At 35.5% G+C, this 19066-nt stretch overlaps 2 protein-coding genes and 1 long non-coding RNA gene across 8 annotated transcripts in view; 2 read left to right on the forward strand and 1 right to left on the reverse strand.

Moving 5' to 3' along the window:
* The window catches only part of LOC110835868 (fidgetin-like protein 1), a 13210-nt gene extending 2969 nt beyond the window's left edge, over positions 1 to 10241 (reverse strand). Inside the window, exons 1-9 of one of the 6 annotated variants that reach the window (XM_022076566.2) lie at positions 10120 to 10241; positions 8714 to 8818; positions 8167 to 8400; positions 7693 to 7836; positions 6216 to 6322; positions 4207 to 4373; positions 3579 to 3771; positions 2299 to 2525; positions 282 to 396 (exon numbers count right to left, since the gene is read on the reverse strand). In XM_022076566.2, coding sequence (XP_021932258.2) covers positions 282 to 396; positions 2299 to 2525; positions 3579 to 3771; positions 4207 to 4373; positions 6216 to 6322; positions 7693 to 7836; positions 8167 to 8400; positions 8714 to 8818; positions 10120 to 10207 — 1380 coding nt within the window. In that variant the 5' untranslated portion in view covers positions 10208 to 10241. The other 5 variants (XM_022076557.2, XM_022076575.2, XM_022076581.2 and 2 more) reach the window with 5 other exon arrangements.
* On the forward strand, positions 2522 to 5081 carry LOC110835893 (uncharacterized). The gene is made up of 2 exons (XR_002545081.2): positions 2522 to 3319; positions 4876 to 5081. It is a non-coding gene; the product is annotated as an uncharacterized LOC110835893 (long non-coding RNA).
* Positions 10242 to 10900: 659 nt separating the features above from the next.
* On the forward strand, positions 10901 to 18355 carry Nop56 (Nop56 ribonucleoprotein). Its single transcript, XM_087350500.1, has 10 exons — positions 10901 to 11078; positions 11809 to 12013; positions 12716 to 12883; positions 14136 to 14334; positions 14666 to 14853; positions 15381 to 15633; positions 15925 to 16073; positions 16458 to 16588; positions 17063 to 17153; positions 18057 to 18355. Exons 1-10 carry the CDS (start codon positions 11076 to 11078, stop codon positions 18146 to 18148), a joined length of 1479 nt encoding a protein of 492 aa, XP_087206626.1. The 5' UTR covers positions 10901 to 11075; the 3' UTR covers positions 18149 to 18355.
* The last annotated feature ends 711 nt before the right edge of the window (positions 18356 to 19066 follow it).

The following is a 19066-nucleotide window of genomic DNA, read 5'->3' on the forward strand; positions in this document are numbered from 1 at the left end:
TATGTAGCCTAACGACCTATGAGTAAACAGACAAGATCAATTTTAATATTATCTTCCCACCTCCATCTCATCCTTCCAAGAGGGTACCAAACTACAATTCTTCATGCATTTATAGTTTTCCCCATCATGACTCCTTGAAGAATTTACTATGTACCAAAATTAAAGAATATAAAAGGAAGAGTGAAAAGTGTGCAGGCATGCTTGAACAAGTTTAAAGATAACTTTACGTCCACTCTGATGTTAAGAAAAATTCTGTTAATTAAAGATTTACAGTGACTTACCAGCTGCACTAGGAATTCAGTTTTGATGCGCCGAGAGCTTTCATGTTCAGTGTCACTCCTCTGGGTTAGTAATGAATCTATCTCATCTATGAAGACCACAGCTGGCTGATGGCATCTGTGTTATGAATAAATTGCATGTGTAATTGATGGCAGGCTTGTAATTAAACATCCTATTAACTGGACCTTTCATACCCCCAATACAAATTGTCATTCCTTTAACCAACAAGTCTCACTCTGATAAAACCACTTTCTTGGTTGAACAATTGGGACACTACTTTTATTCTGTGTTTGGAGTGCTTTCAGAAGTCTTTATTCACAGTCTGTAAACATGTCATCATGGTTAAACTACTGATGTTTCATGTAAATTTACATGATTGGGGGGGGGGGGGGGGGGGGGGGGAACAGAGAATGATGGGTGCATGGAAGTTGACAAAAATGTTTGTCACACATACTGAAGAACAAACTCAGAATGCATCTGTAGTCAAAGGTTGCTGAAGAGACTCAAAGGAAGAAGAGAAACAATGTTTCTTGGGCCATGCTTATAAAGGTAAGTTGGTTAAATGTAAAAATTTAGGATATTATTCAAGGAGGAACTTTGCAGTTTACAGAGCTCATATTGTTTGGATAATGAAATTTAGGAGGCTACAGTGGGCTGGACATATAATTGAGGTAGGAGAGACAAGAAATATATACAGAATTTTGAAGGGAAACTTCTTGGAAACTGGCCACTGAATGAGGAGACATAACAATATGATATGATGTGAAGTGGATAGAATTACCTCTGGATCATGTTATATGGTATCCTTTGGTATTAATAATGCTGAAGCTCAGTGTTCTACGAAGAGCAGAGACTATTAGAAAGCAGTAACTTCAGTGACTGATGCAATATTTCATCCACGACATTTGTATTGTTTTGTATGTTTTTATAAGTTTTTGACTGATTTATTTTGAATGGTAGAAACAATTTTCTTTGAATACATACATTTTTCTTGAAATCATTCAGTAATAAAATCATACTTGAAAACAAAATATTTCTTTTAACATTCAATATACTAATAATAAAGGTTTGTTCTTGACAGGAATTACTATTTAGCACAAAATGCTTGGACAGAGATTTCACTTCCTTTAACTGACCCAAAAAGAATGAGCCTTACAGACCCTGTCACAATAGTGATCCAAATCAAATGAATTGGATCATAAAAGTGATCCATACTGCCCACCTCTAATCCACAGAGATTTCATTACTGATCCTAATACATTTTATTATGAATCACTAATATCAAAACTTTCCTCATCTTGTTCTTCTGACAGCACAGCCAATCACATCCTGCTACTGTTCTAGTCATTGTGTTAAAAGGGAACTAAATGCAAAATTTATAAGGTCTCAAAACAAACCTGTATGTGGTATATGAAAGCACACATTGATAATGAAATATTAATCTTTCAGGGTATGCAGCAATCACTGTCAAACAGTTTAAGTATTTATGTGATGGTACACAAACCAGAATCTTTTGACATATATCCAACTTGATTGTATGCGTTGATCATATACAGACAAAAGGAGGATTGATCAGTCTGTTATACATGCCTCAGTTCCATTTAGCTGCAAAAACCTCAATGAGACAGACACAAAGTTTTGTTTTTAAACACTAGACATTAAGATACAAAACTTCACCAGTGAAAGAACACTTAACTATAAAATATGAAACAAAGTTGAAACAGCTTCACAATTATGTGAGAAAGACAACATTAATTGGCAGAATTTATTTTGAGTATGCAGTTGTTGAAATTGGGCTATTGTACTTAGCTTGTCAGACACATAGTAATTATAACTTCATTATTAATACACATGCCCAAATGATGCAACCACATTCCATTCACAGATAAGATCATTCAACTGCACGTGAAAGTTTATATTTCTACCACAGACTTTGATCTATGGTTACAATAGAATCAGTTTATTTCCTGCACGTTGTCTTCAGAGACACATATTAAGAGAAATATACAACTGAGTTACCTTGCAACTGCAAATAATGCACGAACCATCTTTTCACCATCTCCAATCCACTTGGAAGTAAGAGAAGAGGCACTTATACTGAAAAATGTAGAGTGGGACTGAGATGCAATGCATTTCCCAATCAGAGTTTTTCCTGTACCTGGAGGCCCAAACAGCAAGATGCCTTTCGGAGGACGTCGTAAACCAGTGAAAATATCAGGTCTCAATAATGGCCACACAACTACTTCCTGAAACACAATAACAAACATTAAGAAACTCCATCTTATCATTATGCATTTTGAAGGATTAGATCTTAATAATTGTTGTATTAGGATAGGTGAGGGTAACAGTAGTAATAATAAAAGAAAGCCAGATGAGGCATGACTGTGAACTAGGCAGCCTCACAAGAGAAATTATGTATTTTAAAACTTGCTTAAAAATAATCAAAATAATCAGACTAAACATGTTTTGTGGCTGAGATTTGAGGTTTCTATGGTAAAGAAAATTTTGGTTATAGTCTTGTAAGCTGTAATGCTATGTAGTCTTACTACAAGTGGTTACTAATGTTTTGAAGGAATGTACAGCCTATTAAACACTGGTTATCACATACAAGACCATAAAGCATCACAACCTAGACTCTACAATGCATATTTTGTAATCATAACAAATGACAAGGATAACTAACTCCATGCAGCAGAATCATCTTGAGAAGCTAATAGTTACTTAGCTAGCCAAGAAATTTCCTGTCCTTTATGAAACCTAAGAATACCATGTTCACCAGAACCCCACCACTGGTCCCTATTCTGAGACAAATGAATTGAGTTCACACCTTCTTACTTTTTTCTATAAGGTTCAATTTAATAGTATGTTTCAGAGGTCCTTGCTTATTCCATCATCAAGGCAATTAGGAGGCAGCAAGGAACTCTGAAATATCAGTAAACTTCTACCAGACTACATAGCGCAACAAACCAGAAAACAGCCATCTTCAAACTCACCACCGTGAAAACTTCAAATCCTACATAATTCATTCTTCCCTTACAAAGTTTGTACCATGAGATATTTCTAAGAATAATTAAAACAGAGTTTGATATGAGTGCCATGTAAAGTATGTGTTATATTGGACTGAATAAAAACAAAATAAATTTGCCTGTCAAATTTAAGTACAGAAGACCAAAATCTACTGAGTAGCTTTTGAGATTAAACATGTAAATGGACAGACAAATGCTACCTCCCCATTCACATTTATTTCATACATTTTTTTGCAAAAATCACACGAAAAGCAACCTGTGAGTATAGGGCACCTGTATTGTAGATTTAGCAAAATCTAATCCAGCAATATCATCCCATGTCACTGCAGTCTTGTTATCCATTATTTCACTTTGTATTAGTTGCACCATTTTGGGATCAATATTTTTGAGCCTTTCATCTGCTTCTATTTCATTTTGTTCCCACTTCTGGCACCTCTGGTTTCCACTACAAGCACCTTCAAAATCACTGCAATATAAATAATCATTAAAATATGGGCCATAAAGGCAACCAGAAGAACATCAATATGAGCCATTTTGCTATGCATAATTTTTCACTGCTTTCCTAAATAAAATTAATCTTAATGTAAAGTGTTTTCTACCCCTTTATGAGACTGCGTGTGGTGTCTGTCAACCAGCACATGTTCTGGAGGCATGACTCTATTGCAGGTCTGTGCATTCCCATTTCTACAGCAACAAGAGCTCTGATCTTAAGTGCTGTAACATCTTTTCACTTCAAATATCTTGAAGACTTTCAGGACCCATTCAGGCCTCACATATTTGTGTACCAAGATCCCAGATCGACTAATGTTACTATTCAAATATCACATAATTAATTTCTCACATTCATTTTATTACTTCCTGCACTATTCTTGCATTCTTTGTCTACAGTGTTATAACTCACTCTTCCATGCTGGATCTTATAGGCGGTATGAACTTGTTCGTGACGCCTCGTCTTGTTCCAAGTGATCTCTTTAGTTGTCCTCCATAGCCACATCCTGCTCCACCTCCAGCAGCATAATGGTTAGCACCATTGTTTCCTTTATTGTGCCACTTCAGGTTTTGAAGATTCTAAAAATATAAATGACACTAAGACATTATTATACATCAGGGCTGGACAGGAAATACTACACTGTTCAGAATAAATCTTCCATCTTAAAATAATTTGTACAAACACATAAAAGGTTTCTGTTGCTGACCCAGGGCAACACAAAATTTGTATGGCTCATCATCCTGTGGATATACTAATGCTTACCACCTCACCCATTCCCATGATATTCACACCGTTTTCTTCCTAAGATAGACTTATGATATGTTCATGTCTGTGTATGTGTCTGTCTCACAATTAATAACTTCCAATCCAACTTATGTATTTTTATGAAACTTGTAATGAACATATGCCATTTAAGGCTACTCCATCTTGCATATTTTAATTTATTATAAATGATTCCAAAATAGCAGAAGCATGAACTTTGAGGTGAGAGAAACCTATACACCACTGTATATAAATATCTAAAATTTGGTATGGTAACAAATTTTAGAATAATATATAATTATTGTAATTTTCTTGCAGAATGTAAACCACGATGGCAGTGTTATGAAATCAATGTACAACTTCCAGATTTGTGGCAGTAATTAACAACCCACCTATATGAAATTTGATACAGAGATCATAAACATGCCTACAAGTTCCATCATATGTACTCTGCAAGTTAAAAATTGAAAAATATCAAAAGCATGAAACTCAGAATATATCCAATAAATTAAATACAGGTGAAATTTATTGGAAATACTGTATAGAATTCCTATCCTACTTCCTATCACTCCTAACTTGAGCATAGGGCATCTGTGAAACATCACCATCTAGTATGATTGTGTATTGGCCATTCTCTTCACTTCCTTCCAGGTCTTGCCCATCTCAGCAGCCTCCTCTTAAACCATCTTCTTCCAGGTTTTCTTGTACCTCCTCATCTCCATGCACCCTGTAGATTCCAGTCTAATGCCACCCTCTCTATAGCTCCCTCTGGTTTTCTCAAAGTATGTCCAATCCAGCACCAATTCCTTTCTTTTATCTGATTGCTGGTTTGTTACATCCCATAGATTGATATCACATCCGGCTATCTCCTATTAATACAGCATACACAGCGATTAATGAAAATTTACAGCTGGTTGGTAATCTGTTTTGTGGTCTTCCGTGTCTCACAACCATACAAGAGAAGTGGTTTGACATTGTTATTAGAGTCTAAGTTTGGTTTTCCTGATTAGTTTTCACTCATGTAATATTTGGCATTCGTATCCCTCGCACATTTCTTTAATAATGTTAATAATCTTCGTGGGCGATTGATATTCTACTGAGTTTGCCACATAACTTTCCTGTTAACCGAGTCAAAAGCCTTCTCAAAGCCGGTGAAGGTCAGTTAAACATGTTCTGCCACTCCGTACTCTGTTCCATTACAATTCGAAGCATTTATGAGGTCAACACAATTATGGTGCCTTCGAAACCATGCTTGCTCTTTCCTAAGGCGCATTTCAATAGTCTTTAATGTGATTCAGGATGACCCTTGAAAACACTTTACTTCGTACAGACAGGAGGGTGATACCCCTCCAGCTATTACAGTTGGTAGTGTCTCCTTTCTTGAACAACTTAGCAATCATACCTTTCTTCCAGTCAGCTGGTATTTTCTCCCCCATCCAAATCTTCACAAACATAGGGTGCAGCAGATCTATCGAGGTCTCTGCATCTACTTTAAGGACTTCCAGGGCAATATTATCTAACCCTGGAACTTTCCCGCTCTTCATCTGCTTGAGAGCTATTTTAATTTCAGCACGAAATCGAGGGTGAAGGTCAATATTTGGATCCCTATAATGTGGATGCTGTGCCTACCCTACATATATTATTTAAAAGTAACTCACCATCTCATCTCTGGCTGTATGGAACATATTTGAAGCATGCTGTCCAGTAGAGCTGAAATTGGAGCCTTGTTTCCCATACACTGCAGAACCACCCATCATCCTGAAACCTAATCAATCTTCACACACAATATGAACTTAAAAAACACAAAAAGCTCATTCTGATGTGATTTGATCCTGCAGATGTTTACCAAGTCCTTATTCAGACAAATGTACAGTGGTCTACAATGCCTTCAAACCTGGCACAATAAAAATAAGTACCAAAATGTTTTTACATTCCAAATAGTGGTGGCCCTGCATGGAAGGGACATCAATTTCACAACCATTATTACAATGCCGGCGTAGCTCAGTCAGTATAGTGACTAGCTACGGACTGGGCGACTGGGGTTCGATCCCAACGGGGGCAGAGGATTTTTCCTCTAGCCTCTGCGTCCAGACCGGCTCTGGGGCTCACCCAGCCTCCTATCCAATGGGTACCAGGGTCATTTCCCGGGGGTAAAGCCGGCCGGGGCATGATGCTGACCACTCACCACATCTAGTGCCGAGGTCAAGAATGAGTAGGAGCTATACCTCCATTCCCCCCAAGCGCCTACATGGCGTATAGTGGGACAGCTTTACTTTTTGACATAAATACGTCTATAAGGAAGGGTCATTCGGCAAAAAAGTGTAACGATAAAGGGGAACAAAAAAGTGTAAGATGGTTACCTAGGAAACATCATCTGTTTATCAACAAATAAACAACAATGGTTACCTAGGAAATGTCATCTGTTTATCAACAAATAAACAACAATGGTTACCTAGGAAACTTCATCTGTTTATTGTTACCTACGAAATGTCAACTGTTTACTCAACATTATTGTTACCTTACCTTACATTACATTACTTTATATTACATTCAGCTACCACAGACCCATCTTAAGCGTAACTAATTCAAGTTGAATAAGTAATGTCTTAATCAAACTTATCTCAATTGTAAAGCATGAATAAAGGAAATATTTAGAATAAAGCCAATATATAAACTTCCTTTCCATATAGACGTATTTACGTCAAATTCTCCGGAACTGTGGTTCCACTGACAACTTTTTTTTTTACTATATTACAATGGAGCAAACATGTAAGAGTAAGTGTTTTGCAAACTTATATTATTTATAAAGCTTTCATAGAGTTCTCACATAGTTATAGACCTAAATTTCACCCCAATATATGATTTTTTCAGTCAGGAGATACTGACCTATCCATTTTTCATATCCTAAGATTTCTGAGATTTAAGGTTACTAGAAAGGATAATGATGCTAGAAGACTCATAGGCAGATACCAACATTTTGGAGGTGGAAACAGTATCTACCTACAAGTCTACATAGCATAACAACATTTCACAGAAACAATGGTATATACCTATAACCCAGAAGAACATTGTTATACATTAGTGTGCCACTACATAAAATCTACTGTAATGTATTTGTGACTCTGCTAACAATACCTTGCTGTTCTGGTCTGTCCTCCAAGCTTTTGTTGTGGCCTGTTGTGTGCAAATACGTAAACACATGATAGTCATTTTGTTCTTGCCTTCTGGTATTGCTAATTTGATGTTGGTTTGCTATGGCTGGTCTTCCAAGAGCATAACCTAGAGCCATATAAAAAAGAAGATACAATTAACAATTTTCCTGTGCACACTAACATTTAAAATTTAGTAAATTCTGTGGAAGTGTAGAGAAAATTATTTACTATATATTTCATTTAAATGCATCTAGCAACTAGCCTAATTAGTTTCATTATTAAAGAAATTAAATGTTTATTATGTTTTAGAGAAATATCTAACCATATCAGAAAACAGACAACATATGTTTAAAATTACAATTGTGAACATGCTACTTGAATCATGAAACAAATCAACAGTCTTAGAAGAGATCAGAATTTCATGACAGACCACAAGCATATGCCAAAAATTGCTTACAGGCATAGTCTTCAGCAGTATGTTTTGAAATATTCTGGCCACCACAGTCATCTGAAGTAACTGTACAATTGTGAGTTTGTGCAGATAGTAATGCTGAAATATTTTCTTCAGTAACATCCCAGCTAGAGCACTGGTTAGGCGAAGTACTGTTAACCAATTCACAATTTAGTGGCCGCAAAAACTTTGAAATAGTGACACCAGCATCCCTTAAGTTACTTCTCCATTGCTGGGTATCTATGAAACAAGTGACAAACAAAATCAAAACATGGGACCATATTCTGAGCCTCGCAGTTTCATGCCAAATTTTCTCATAGAGCCATTTTAAAATTATCCTTCCTCACATACATAAGTTGTCAAATGAAAGAAAGAAGAAAGCAATAATGGAAAAGAACAAACAAAACAAGGGAAGTCAAGCAGAAAGAAATAGAACAAAAATAATCAACCTCCTACAGAACTGGGTATCACCTCCTTCTTTTATCAGTGCAAGCAGAGACATGTCCAAAGACATTTAAATATGTTTATTTGCTGTACAGTGTATCCTCCTTACCATTTTTACAGTGGGCAGCTAAGGCCAAAGATGACCTGGCATAATTATTAACACCATCTTCACTCCTTTTATCAACCAATGCTGAATATGATTGTAGTTTCTCCTCTAGGAGTAAACACGAAGCATCATTACTAGTTCTACAAACATACGACATTTTAAAACCAGTCAAGTTTCTCAACCATTAATTAATTACAAAAATGATCAGACATTATGAAGTTAAATTGAATAACATATTATGTAGTGTTTCTAACAAATGGTAAAAGGTGAGTCCTGAGATTTTCACAGACATGCATATAAAGGTGGATGCTTTAGTCTAGTAATATTTAAGCCAAGAGAAAATTGCCCTACTGCACAAGCACCATAACATTATCCCTTTTAAGCCTGAAAATCATTTATGTGATGTATAACTTTGGCTTTCAGGTAACAGCAGCATTAAATATTTCATATTAACTAATATTTTGGCAAACATTACAGTTGCCATTTTCTAGAATTCAACATGACTCTCACATGAAAGCCAGTTATACATTGAACTCCAGCTGTGAAAACCTACAGACTGTTGCTGTTTCAGAAATTAATTAGTTTATTAAAAGAACATGAAACCCGAAAATACTCTGCAGACAAAATTCAGAGTTACTGAATGTTAAGTAGGCGCTACATATAGTTATCACTGGACTTTAACAAAGGGTTAAGATGTACAGGTTAAACTGTGAAATTCAGCATTACATACAAGTAAATGGTTAGCATAACTTTGTGGTCTCCAAACTCGTGGGGAAACTACATTATAATTCTGTTAGTGAGACCCGAAGTTTCAACGCCAGTAACACAAAGACCGGACACTGAACCTGATCGATAGTCAATACAGTTGACAAAATTTTGCAGGTCCTGGAAAGCGACAAACTATAGTAACGCATTAATTCCAAATGTCCACCATCAACTTTGTATTACAGAAATATCTACCTCCATAAGATAATATACACATGCAAATATAGTTTGAAATATACTACCGGTAGCTCAAGCTTACAAAGAAAGAGAAGCCAAATAAAACTGCGCTAAACATTTCCTTTTGACAGAGCAAGTAACAAACGGGTCGAATTCATTTTCTTTAAACTTTTGGCATTGGTAATAATACACAAAGTTATCTTCAAACGAAGCCATGAATACTGAAAACTAACATTTAAAAAAACATTTTTTCACAGTACAACCAATAAGCACTTTTTAAGAATTATTTCTGTTATCCCAAACGTTCGTCATCCCTAACGCGCGGAAATATATTTCGTTATACTTGACCAAAGATTAAAAACTGACCGCAGATAATAAGAACATAAAAGCACTGATTGGCACACTTAAGAACCATATGTGCAAATGTAGGAAAGAAAGCAGAAATAGTAAGAAGAAAATAAAAGTACCTAAAAACTTCTTGACGTAAGCTCTAATCTTCCAAATACATTTTAATTCTGGTAATATTACTTCGGCAAACTGAAATATTTTTTGCATGTTTATCAAAAAAGAAGATCAAAATCAATTGACACCACTTTCTTTGGCAAGTATTGCAGGCACGTCGGAGAAAATATTTATGCTCTAATGTAAATAAGTCATTAAATGTCCGATTTAGATAAAAATCGAGATGGTTTAAATTTTTAAACATGCTCCAATAATAAATTTAGTTAAAATTGAATAAATTGTTCTGGACTTCTTTCCTAGAACCATGGAAAATGAGACTGCCTTTGCATCATGTCAGATGCTTATGCTCACGCCGTACTTATTACTACCACGGTGTGCAAAGCAATCATACAAATGACAAAACACGTCGAAGTGGTCAAAACCCAGAGGCACCAAAGCCTGAACCATGACGATCATGAACAAATTACATATCTTTTATGCCTTAGATTGGAACAAGTGGACACAATTACAAATAATAATTACGAAACCTAAAGTGTGTTCACTTATACTTAATGCTATTTATGTAGTATAGGAATAAAAAGTTTCCCACACCGTGGAAATTTTCACGACTTATTTGGAAACTAAAGACTGATATGTCTATTGATTTTAATTTATCCAGTTTTGGCTTATATTTCTAGTCATAGGTATGAACGACATGCAGAAATATCTAAGCCATTGGCTAACCACTGTGCTGGAAATTAATATGTACATTGAATGCAGTTGCATATTTCCTTCCGGGAATGTTGGTTTTGCTCGTATGCGTTTTACAACGTTATCGTCATAATTTCTTCCGCTTATTTATGATCCGTGGTCCGTGTGGTGTGTGTATTGTGTGTTGTGTGTGCATGTTGATTACGTAGTTTGCAAATGTGAATGCTGACGATATAACCAGTTTATTACTTGCACATGGTAACGTGTTAAAATGGTAAGTGAAATAAATTAAAATAAATCTGTGTGTAGTGGCATAAATTCAGCCGTGTTGTAAAGAAGAGGCTGTTAAGTTATTGTATTGTCTAAGCTATAATGGAGGGTTAGAATTAATATTTTTGTTTTTATGACAACTTTGGCATAATTGTAGGATATGGGTCACATTTGAAGACGCAAATAAACACGCTAAAAGTCATATTATAAGCTAGAAAGTATGAAGCACTTGAAAATGGTGTGCGGCAAACCCTTTGAAGCAGTTAACCTAACCTAACCTTTTCTTTACCTAAAGTAAAAAGTTATAAACTATAATGTAACCCCCCCACCATGGGATTTTGATCGAACTTGTTTCAGACATTGCTTTTTATTTTTCGTTAGGTTAGTTGAGGTTAAAAGGTATAAGGCGTTTGCTGTGCCCTATTTTCAATTGATTTATCATTTGTTATGTGTAGAAAAACATACATATGTGTAGTACGTAATTTATTTATATGAAACTATTAAACCAACTTTTAATAATGTATTGGAGGGAACAGCCTACTTGGGAAGACAAGTCATTGTTAGAAGGATATCATAAAAATTGATCTGAAGGAAATGTGGAAGGAGGGTGTAGGAAGTTTAAATTTGTGAGTTGTCTTTTTTGATTTAGTAAACACTTGTATTTTGGTTACTTTGTCAATCCTTGTTACACAGACAGAGAAGAGTTTTTCAATACATTTTCATCTCTGTTTCAGTCTCAACTCTTTGTTCTGTTTGAACATGCAGCAGGCTTTGCCCTGTTTAAAGTCAATGAGTTTGAGGAAACAGGAATGTTACTACCACAAGTAGAGGCTTCTGTCACTGACTTAAGCCGGTTCAATGCAGTTATAAAACTTATTGGATTTTCACCATTTAAAACTGCAACAAGTGCTCTGGAAAACATGAATAGTATCTCAGAAGGTAAGTTGTTGATGTTTCTGTGTTATATACTGAATGAGTAGTTTGTTAGTGCAGATGTTCTGTTGGTGGTAGTTGCTGGATCTCAGGTATGTTCTGAACGTAAGTGAAAATAACTATTGTGAGTCTGTCATATTAGCCTTTAAAGGCTAAAAGAGTCATTTGTATGCTGTGAAATATTTTTGTGAGCGACAAAATGGAAGTGTGTCATTTTTCATTATGACATTATTGAAAACTTTATATACTTGGAAGATCGGGAATTTTTGTCTAAAACGTTTCTGCCTATGAGCTGCTTAGATTATCAGTTTCATTCATAACTGAATCGTCCACTGTAACAGGTGTGTTTGCATACCAACATTGTATTGAAAGTTGCAAAAGTCTCAAAATATTTGTAGTTTTCTCCAAACAGCTGTCCTCTCTTTATTATCTGACAGAACATTAAGATGAGACAGAAATAACTAAAAATGCTTCATAGCCATCTTTGTAGAAGTCAAAGGTTTGACATTATTAATACAAAGTACATTACTGTTTTGGGACCTACTTTCTTTACTTTGTCTTTTATGGTTTTTTGTATTTCTGTATTTGCCTTGAGTGCTGTCTGGTTTCAGAATCTGTTAGAGTTGCTTACATTGGATGTGATGTATATGTAAATAACAGCAGACTTAATTTGGCAGTATAGATATGAATGAGCATTTGACTTTTTAGGAGTTTTGCCTGGTGATCTGCAGCTGTTTTTAGAGACACATTTACCAAAACCAAAGGAAAAGAAGAAAGATATTCTTGGTGTGAGTGATCCGAAACTTGGTGCAAGTATTAATGAGGCATTGGGAATTGTTTGTCAGCATGTGGGTGTTGTACCTGAAGTCATCAGAGGTAAGTAAATGATTAATGCAAAGTACAGACAAATCATAAATAAGTGATTTATATGTGTGGATTTTTAGGCATTGTACCCTTTCATTGTGGTGGTGGTGGTTTTCACTATGTAAAAGAAACTGATATTGTTGATACTTTTTGTTTACCATTGCTATTTATAGAGAAATAGGAAAAGGGGAAAGACAGCAGTGCGAGACAATTCACTTGTTATGAATGGTGTCCATTATGTAATTTCTGAGTAATATGTGTCAGAGTAAGAAATGTATGTGTGACATACCCTCAGAAATTACTTATAATGGTATATGATACACAGTTTATATACATATACAGTATTGTATCGTCCATAACATTGTAGTGGTTAGGCTTCTATTTTAGAGGTCCCAGAATGGAATCTCAGTCCTGAGACCACCTATTTTCTTTCACATTATCTGGCATTTTTCAGTCCCTCCAGACAAAGTTGCATTAATGATTTAAAATGTTAACATAACTGTTCCCTTACATAGTTGTCCTAATTCTGCCTTCTTAATCATACTGCTGTTTGAGGCTCTGTAACCTATGCAGTTGTTAAAACACTACACAGTGAAATATAAAACATGCAATATTATCCACAGAACAGACACTGCCATTTATTTTAGTTAGCACTCTTGACTTCATACTTTGGAGTTTCCAGGTTGAATAACTACTCTCAAATTTCTAATTTTAATTTAACCTTTTTATGGTTTGCTTCAGGCTCTCCACCCATTTGCTAAGATAGTAGTGTGAAGTATTTAACCACCTCTTTAAATGTCCTTTTGCAATTATTCCTTTGTAAATGTATTGCCATTCAGTGCTGTGTGACTTTAGTTTGTTTAAGGCAACATTAATTAAAGTAACATACAGTACAATTTCCAGAAAGTATATGGTATGTGTTCTGAGTATATCCTTAGGCTAATGTGGTACAGACTGTGCATACAACCAGGGTATGCCCTTCCAGTGATAGTGGAAGGTTCCTCTTTGACTTATTTTGGTAGCAAACCTTGTATTCCATCCATCCAGTGGCGCTACACGCCTATCTAAACTGTGTATTACATCATAAAAATCTATGTTGGCAGTACAAAATTTAGCTGGCCATCATGTGGAAAGTAATTCTGTTAAGCCCTGGAATTTGGTAATGATGACCATTTTTGCTGTCATTAATTACCCAGTGTTTAGCTATATGGACATAAGAGTGTATGAAAGAATTCTAATGTTTTTTTTTATAAATTGTTTCTAGGTATAAGGTATCATTTCCATAAACTGGTGAAAGGATTCACATCTAAGTCTTCGGCAACAGCACAGCTTGGCCTGGGCCATAGCTACTCTAGAGCAAAAGTTAAATTCAATGTGAATCGTGTGGACAACATGATAATCCAGAGCATTGCGCTCCTGGACCAGCTCGATAAAGACGTCAACACATTTTCAATGCGCATCCGGTAAATCTGTAATCTTAATGTATATTTACTGGGTCATGCTTCAGTTTGATCTGACTCAATTTATTTGGCCAGATTATCTCTTCTTAGGACTGCCTCTTGATTCATAATTACAGACAGGTTTAAGGACAAATAATTTAGTTAAGAATTTTACTCAACATTCACCATACAACTCAAAATACCGAATTATGAGAAGTCAACGGTTGCACTTTTAGAACAATCTCAGTTGTTAACATGTTGTCACATGCTACTTTAAGGATTAACAAAATGATTTTTTTGAAACAATATTTTGTATACGATTGTTTCATTAACATAATTATTCATTTCTATGCAGTGAATGGTACTCGTATCATTTCCCAGAACTGGTGAAAATTGTGCCAGAGAATTACATGTTTGCAAAAGTAGCACGCTTCATAAAGAACCGCAAAGAGCTGACTGAGGATAAGCTAGAAGCTTTGGAAGAAATTGTGATGGACAGTGGCAAAGCACAGGCCATTCTTGATGCTACAAAGTCTTCCATGGGTATGAAAAGCATTTTACTTTTTTCCTTCACCATTGACATTCTTGTGGTTAGCTACTAGCTAGTACTTATAATTATTTATTTCAGATGCATGCTTTTGGTTAATATTTTGATGGACAGATGTCAAGTACCTTTATAGGTGTAACAGTTACGAAATACGTAGTCAGTGAGGAAAATTCTTTGGAAATGGGAGAAATTAATGATAAACACTTGATGGGCAAATGAACAAATCACAGAATAAGATGATATGTACACATTTAAAAATAAGTGGAAAGGGAATCAGAAGAAGTAAAACTCCCAACAGAGACCAAGATCAAGATGGGAACAACAGGTTGGTTGTCACATAGTAGGAAAGAAGAACATAGGGAGAAACTGAGGAGGAACTGTGAGAATAAAGGGATAGATGGAGATGCTTGGTTGTCACATGGCCAGCTTAAAGTGTAAGAATCTTATGAAGAAAAGTTTTGGATTGTAGAATGATGTGTGATATTGTTCTTCTTAAATTTAGGTTTGTTATGACTTGTTTCAGGTATGGATATTTCACCCATTGATCTGCTGAATATTGAAATGTTTGCATCACGTGTTGTTGCACTGGCCGATTACAGGCGTCAGCTAGCTGAATACCTTAGAATCAAAATGGCTGCTGTAGCACCTAATCTGGCTACTCTTATTGGAGACCAAGTTGGTGCCCGGCTTATTGCTCATGCAGGATCACTTACAAACTTGGCAAAGTACCCAGCCTCCACGGTTCAAATTTTGGGAGCAGAGAAGGCTCTCTTCAGGCAAGCCCTCATTTCCTCTTTTATGTTAATTTGTAATTACCTGACATTTTTCTGTGAAATAAATGTAAAAAATTCCCAGTGTTAGAATAAGTGGAGCTTATGCCAATATTTCCCTTCTGTTTGAAGTGAAGTGTTGCCAAGTCATTTTTCTTTTGTTGATTTTCTTTTTTCTATATTTTGTTTAATTCTTCCCCTTTCTCTGTGATATTCTTTGCCTAATTATTGGGTTCCTTCTTTCTTTCTTGTTCCCCTCTTTTCTCCTTCCTAGTAATCGTATTTATTCTGTATCAGGGCTCTGAAGACACGTGGTAATACACCAAAATATGGTTTACTCTTCCATTCAACATTTATTGGACGTGCTGGTCTGAAGAATAAGGGGCGCATCTCGAGGTATTTGGCCAACAAGTGTTCTATTGCATCAAGGATTGATTGCTTCTCTGGTGAGTTCTTTTCATTATTGCAGTTGTCTCTGGATTTCTGTGAGAGAAACAGTAACAATACACATACACACACAGATCGTGCATTAGCTTTTCCTTACAGACACCCAGCTAACATATTTCAAGAGGTGTGGCATCATCTTTGAATCTCATGTCTCTTTGTTGATACATGGTGCCACAACTCAGAAATTACTGAGTTCTTCATGACCTTGGTTCAGTTCAGAAGGCATCTTTCATGGTTGTGGCTTGATAAATTCTGTTACTTGACTTGAGCCACTTTCAGTATTTAAATTTGTCATACTGAACTATTTTCTCAAAAATTAATGGAGTTTCTTCTTAAAAGTATATGCTCTGGTATATTTTGTTTTTTATGCACTATATTTACAGATCAGATGACAAATGTGTTTGGTGAGAAATTGCGGCAGCAGGTAGAGGACAGGCTGAAGTTTTATGAAACAGGCGAGATTCCACGTAAAAATATTGATGTGATGAAAGAAGCTGTAGAAGTAGTTCAGCAGGTAAGAAACAAACTCACTCAGTCCATGATGCAAGGTCTTTTTTAAACATAGGTAGTCATTCAAACATTCACTAAATTGCCTGCTCTTATGGGACATAAAGATTTGTTATCACTAAGTTTGAAGGTTTTTGATGATGGCACATTATACTATATAAAACTGCTTGTTTGACATGTCCATTGCCTGAATACAACATTAAAGACTGTCATATCATTGTAGAAAATGCAGATCAGTATGTAAGATTTCAGATTATTTTTTGAAAGAGTAAATACATTGTTTATTTTGTGAAAAAATGTCATGGTACTGGACAAGTGATCTTCTCTTCCACACTGTATTTACATTATTTGCTAAGCATTCCAGTAGAGGGTTAAAGACAAAGGCAACTAGCAAGTGTATGATTTTTCTATTTTTCACAATTTATACCATTTTTCATCAGTTAACAGAAAAATGTAAATACCAGGTTCTATAATTTTTCAGGCTGCTGCACAGCTATTAATGGCCAAGAAGAAGAAGAAGAAGAAATCCAAGAAAAGAAGTAGTGGGGTCTTGGAAGGATTTGATGAATATGGTGAGTTTGGGAAATTAAATTCAGTGTATGGAAAATTAAAGAATTACACTATTACTGTAATATAAATTTCCCCTTTGGTCTTATTACTTTTATGTATAATTTGCACACAAATCGAACCCTTAATAACAAGTATAGTCAGTTGTGCCATAACATAATAGTTAGTCTTTTCTTTGTACTTAGTTGCCATGTGTTCAATCATGTTACATCCAAAATGGACCCATGTTATGAAAACACTGTTCCTTAATACTGTCATTGAATTATATCCAGACTGTGTAATGACAACATTTCATAAGTGAACTGTATGTATTTCTGAACTCTTATGCTGTACAGATTCCAACATACTTATGATGGTCTGTAGGTCCTTAATAATAGTTGTTGACTCCCAGCAAGGGTCTCGGTATACTGTAACCTTATGGAATTGAGATAGTCATGTTCAGAAGTATTGATCAGTCCCCTGTTCCTTAAAATATATAAATTTTTACATATGGTAGGTAAAGTCTGTATGTCTAAGTACATAAATGTGTATATGGTAAAGTGGAGGTACAGTTGTCTGTGTAAGCTTCATGCTGTGTCCATTTTATCCCCTGGGAGAGTGCTCCTATTATCCACTGGATAGGATGCTGTGTGCATATCTGAGCTGATTTGGAGGTAGTAAGTAAAAATTCCTGCCTCTGCAGGGAATCAGATTCTAGCCATTCAGTTTGTATCCAGATGCATTAAGTCACTGAGCCATACCAGCTAATAACCAGTATTTCAGGTTGATTTTTGTTTCTCTACATACAATGTTCGAAAGATGACTTACAGTTTTAAACCATTTCACATGTGGTTCAGATGTTATGTAATTTTTCTGATTAAGTGAAAAGGTAACCATTACACATTTTTATGTGTTTGATAATTTTTCAGGAGCTGTCACAGCAAACAGCAGCATTACAGAAGAAACTAGTGAGCCTGTCAAAAAGAAAAAGAAGAAGGCTAGGCAGGACAGCAATGAATAATTTTTTTTGTACTGAATCAAAAAATTGTCACCTCAGTGCTGAGATGTTGGAAATGTTCCAGCACAATCTTAAACATATATAGTACTAATTTCTCTGACATACTAGTGAGTAGGATTATATGACATCTACCAGTGCGACTGGGCATTTTCAGTACTCTGCAGTATGTATGGTTAATAAACTGGAAGTGTTCTTAAAATGTAAGTTTAATTACAGCAGTTTATTGTTAACACATCTTATTTTCCTCTAAGAAAACTCCTGTTTCACCTCTACTTCCAATGGTTAGCTGTCATTCTGATGACCTTTCCAGTGTGATATATGTAAGAATATTTTGCATCCTTGCACCCAGAAGTATGGGAAGTTTTGTTGGTATCCTGAGGGAAATGCTCAGGAATTTCAGTATGGGGCTTTAATTTTTGAGTGACCCTAGTACTTTCTGTCATATTTGGTATGGAAAAGAGTAAAAGATTCAGCATAAACTAGAAACATATGATTTGCACCCTAATACACCAGTTATGTGTGTGCTACCTCTTTGGTGTAACTGTTTCAAACTTTCATATCAGTGTCACGTGTGTAATGTATATGCAGCAAAAAATAAATATAGTTAATAAATTTGTATTAAATGCATTGGTTGCTGAGGTTAATAGTTGTTCAAAATTACATTTAAGAAAATTCACTGAAATTTATGGCTAGTTACAAGTGGAAAACCAAGGTTTCATTCCTGGCAGAGGAAAGAATTTCTCTGTGTATCATCACATCTAGACTAGCTGTGGGGTCTGCATGGATCTTATGTAATGGGCAACAGGACATGTTTCCCCAGAACTGAATGAGTTGTTTTAATGGTAACACTACACTCATATTCTGAAAGTATTCAGTTTGAATCTTGGCCTGGTCACCAGGTACATTCAAGGTTTCCACATT

The sequence above is a fragment of the Zootermopsis nevadensis genome, unplaced genomic scaffold (assembly GCF_977971745.1).
Source record: "Zootermopsis nevadensis isolate Lab colony 2312 unplaced genomic scaffold, Znev_1.0 Znev_ptg000017l, whole genome shotgun sequence".
Lineage (NCBI taxonomy): Eukaryota > Metazoa > Arthropoda > Insecta > Blattodea > Termopsidae > Zootermopsis > Zootermopsis nevadensis.

Excerpts from the sequence above, each read along its gene's own strand:
- Nop56 (XM_087350500.1), top strand. Across the intron at positions 14,335-14,665 it reads ACATTTTCAATGCGCATCCG|TGAATGGTACTCGTATCATT; the intron begins GTAAATCTGTAA and ends ATTTCTATGCAG. Across the intron at positions 15,634-15,924 it reads GCAGAGAAGGCTCTCTTCAG|GGCTCTGAAGACACGTGGTA; the intron begins GCAAGCCCTCAT and ends ATTCTGTATCAG.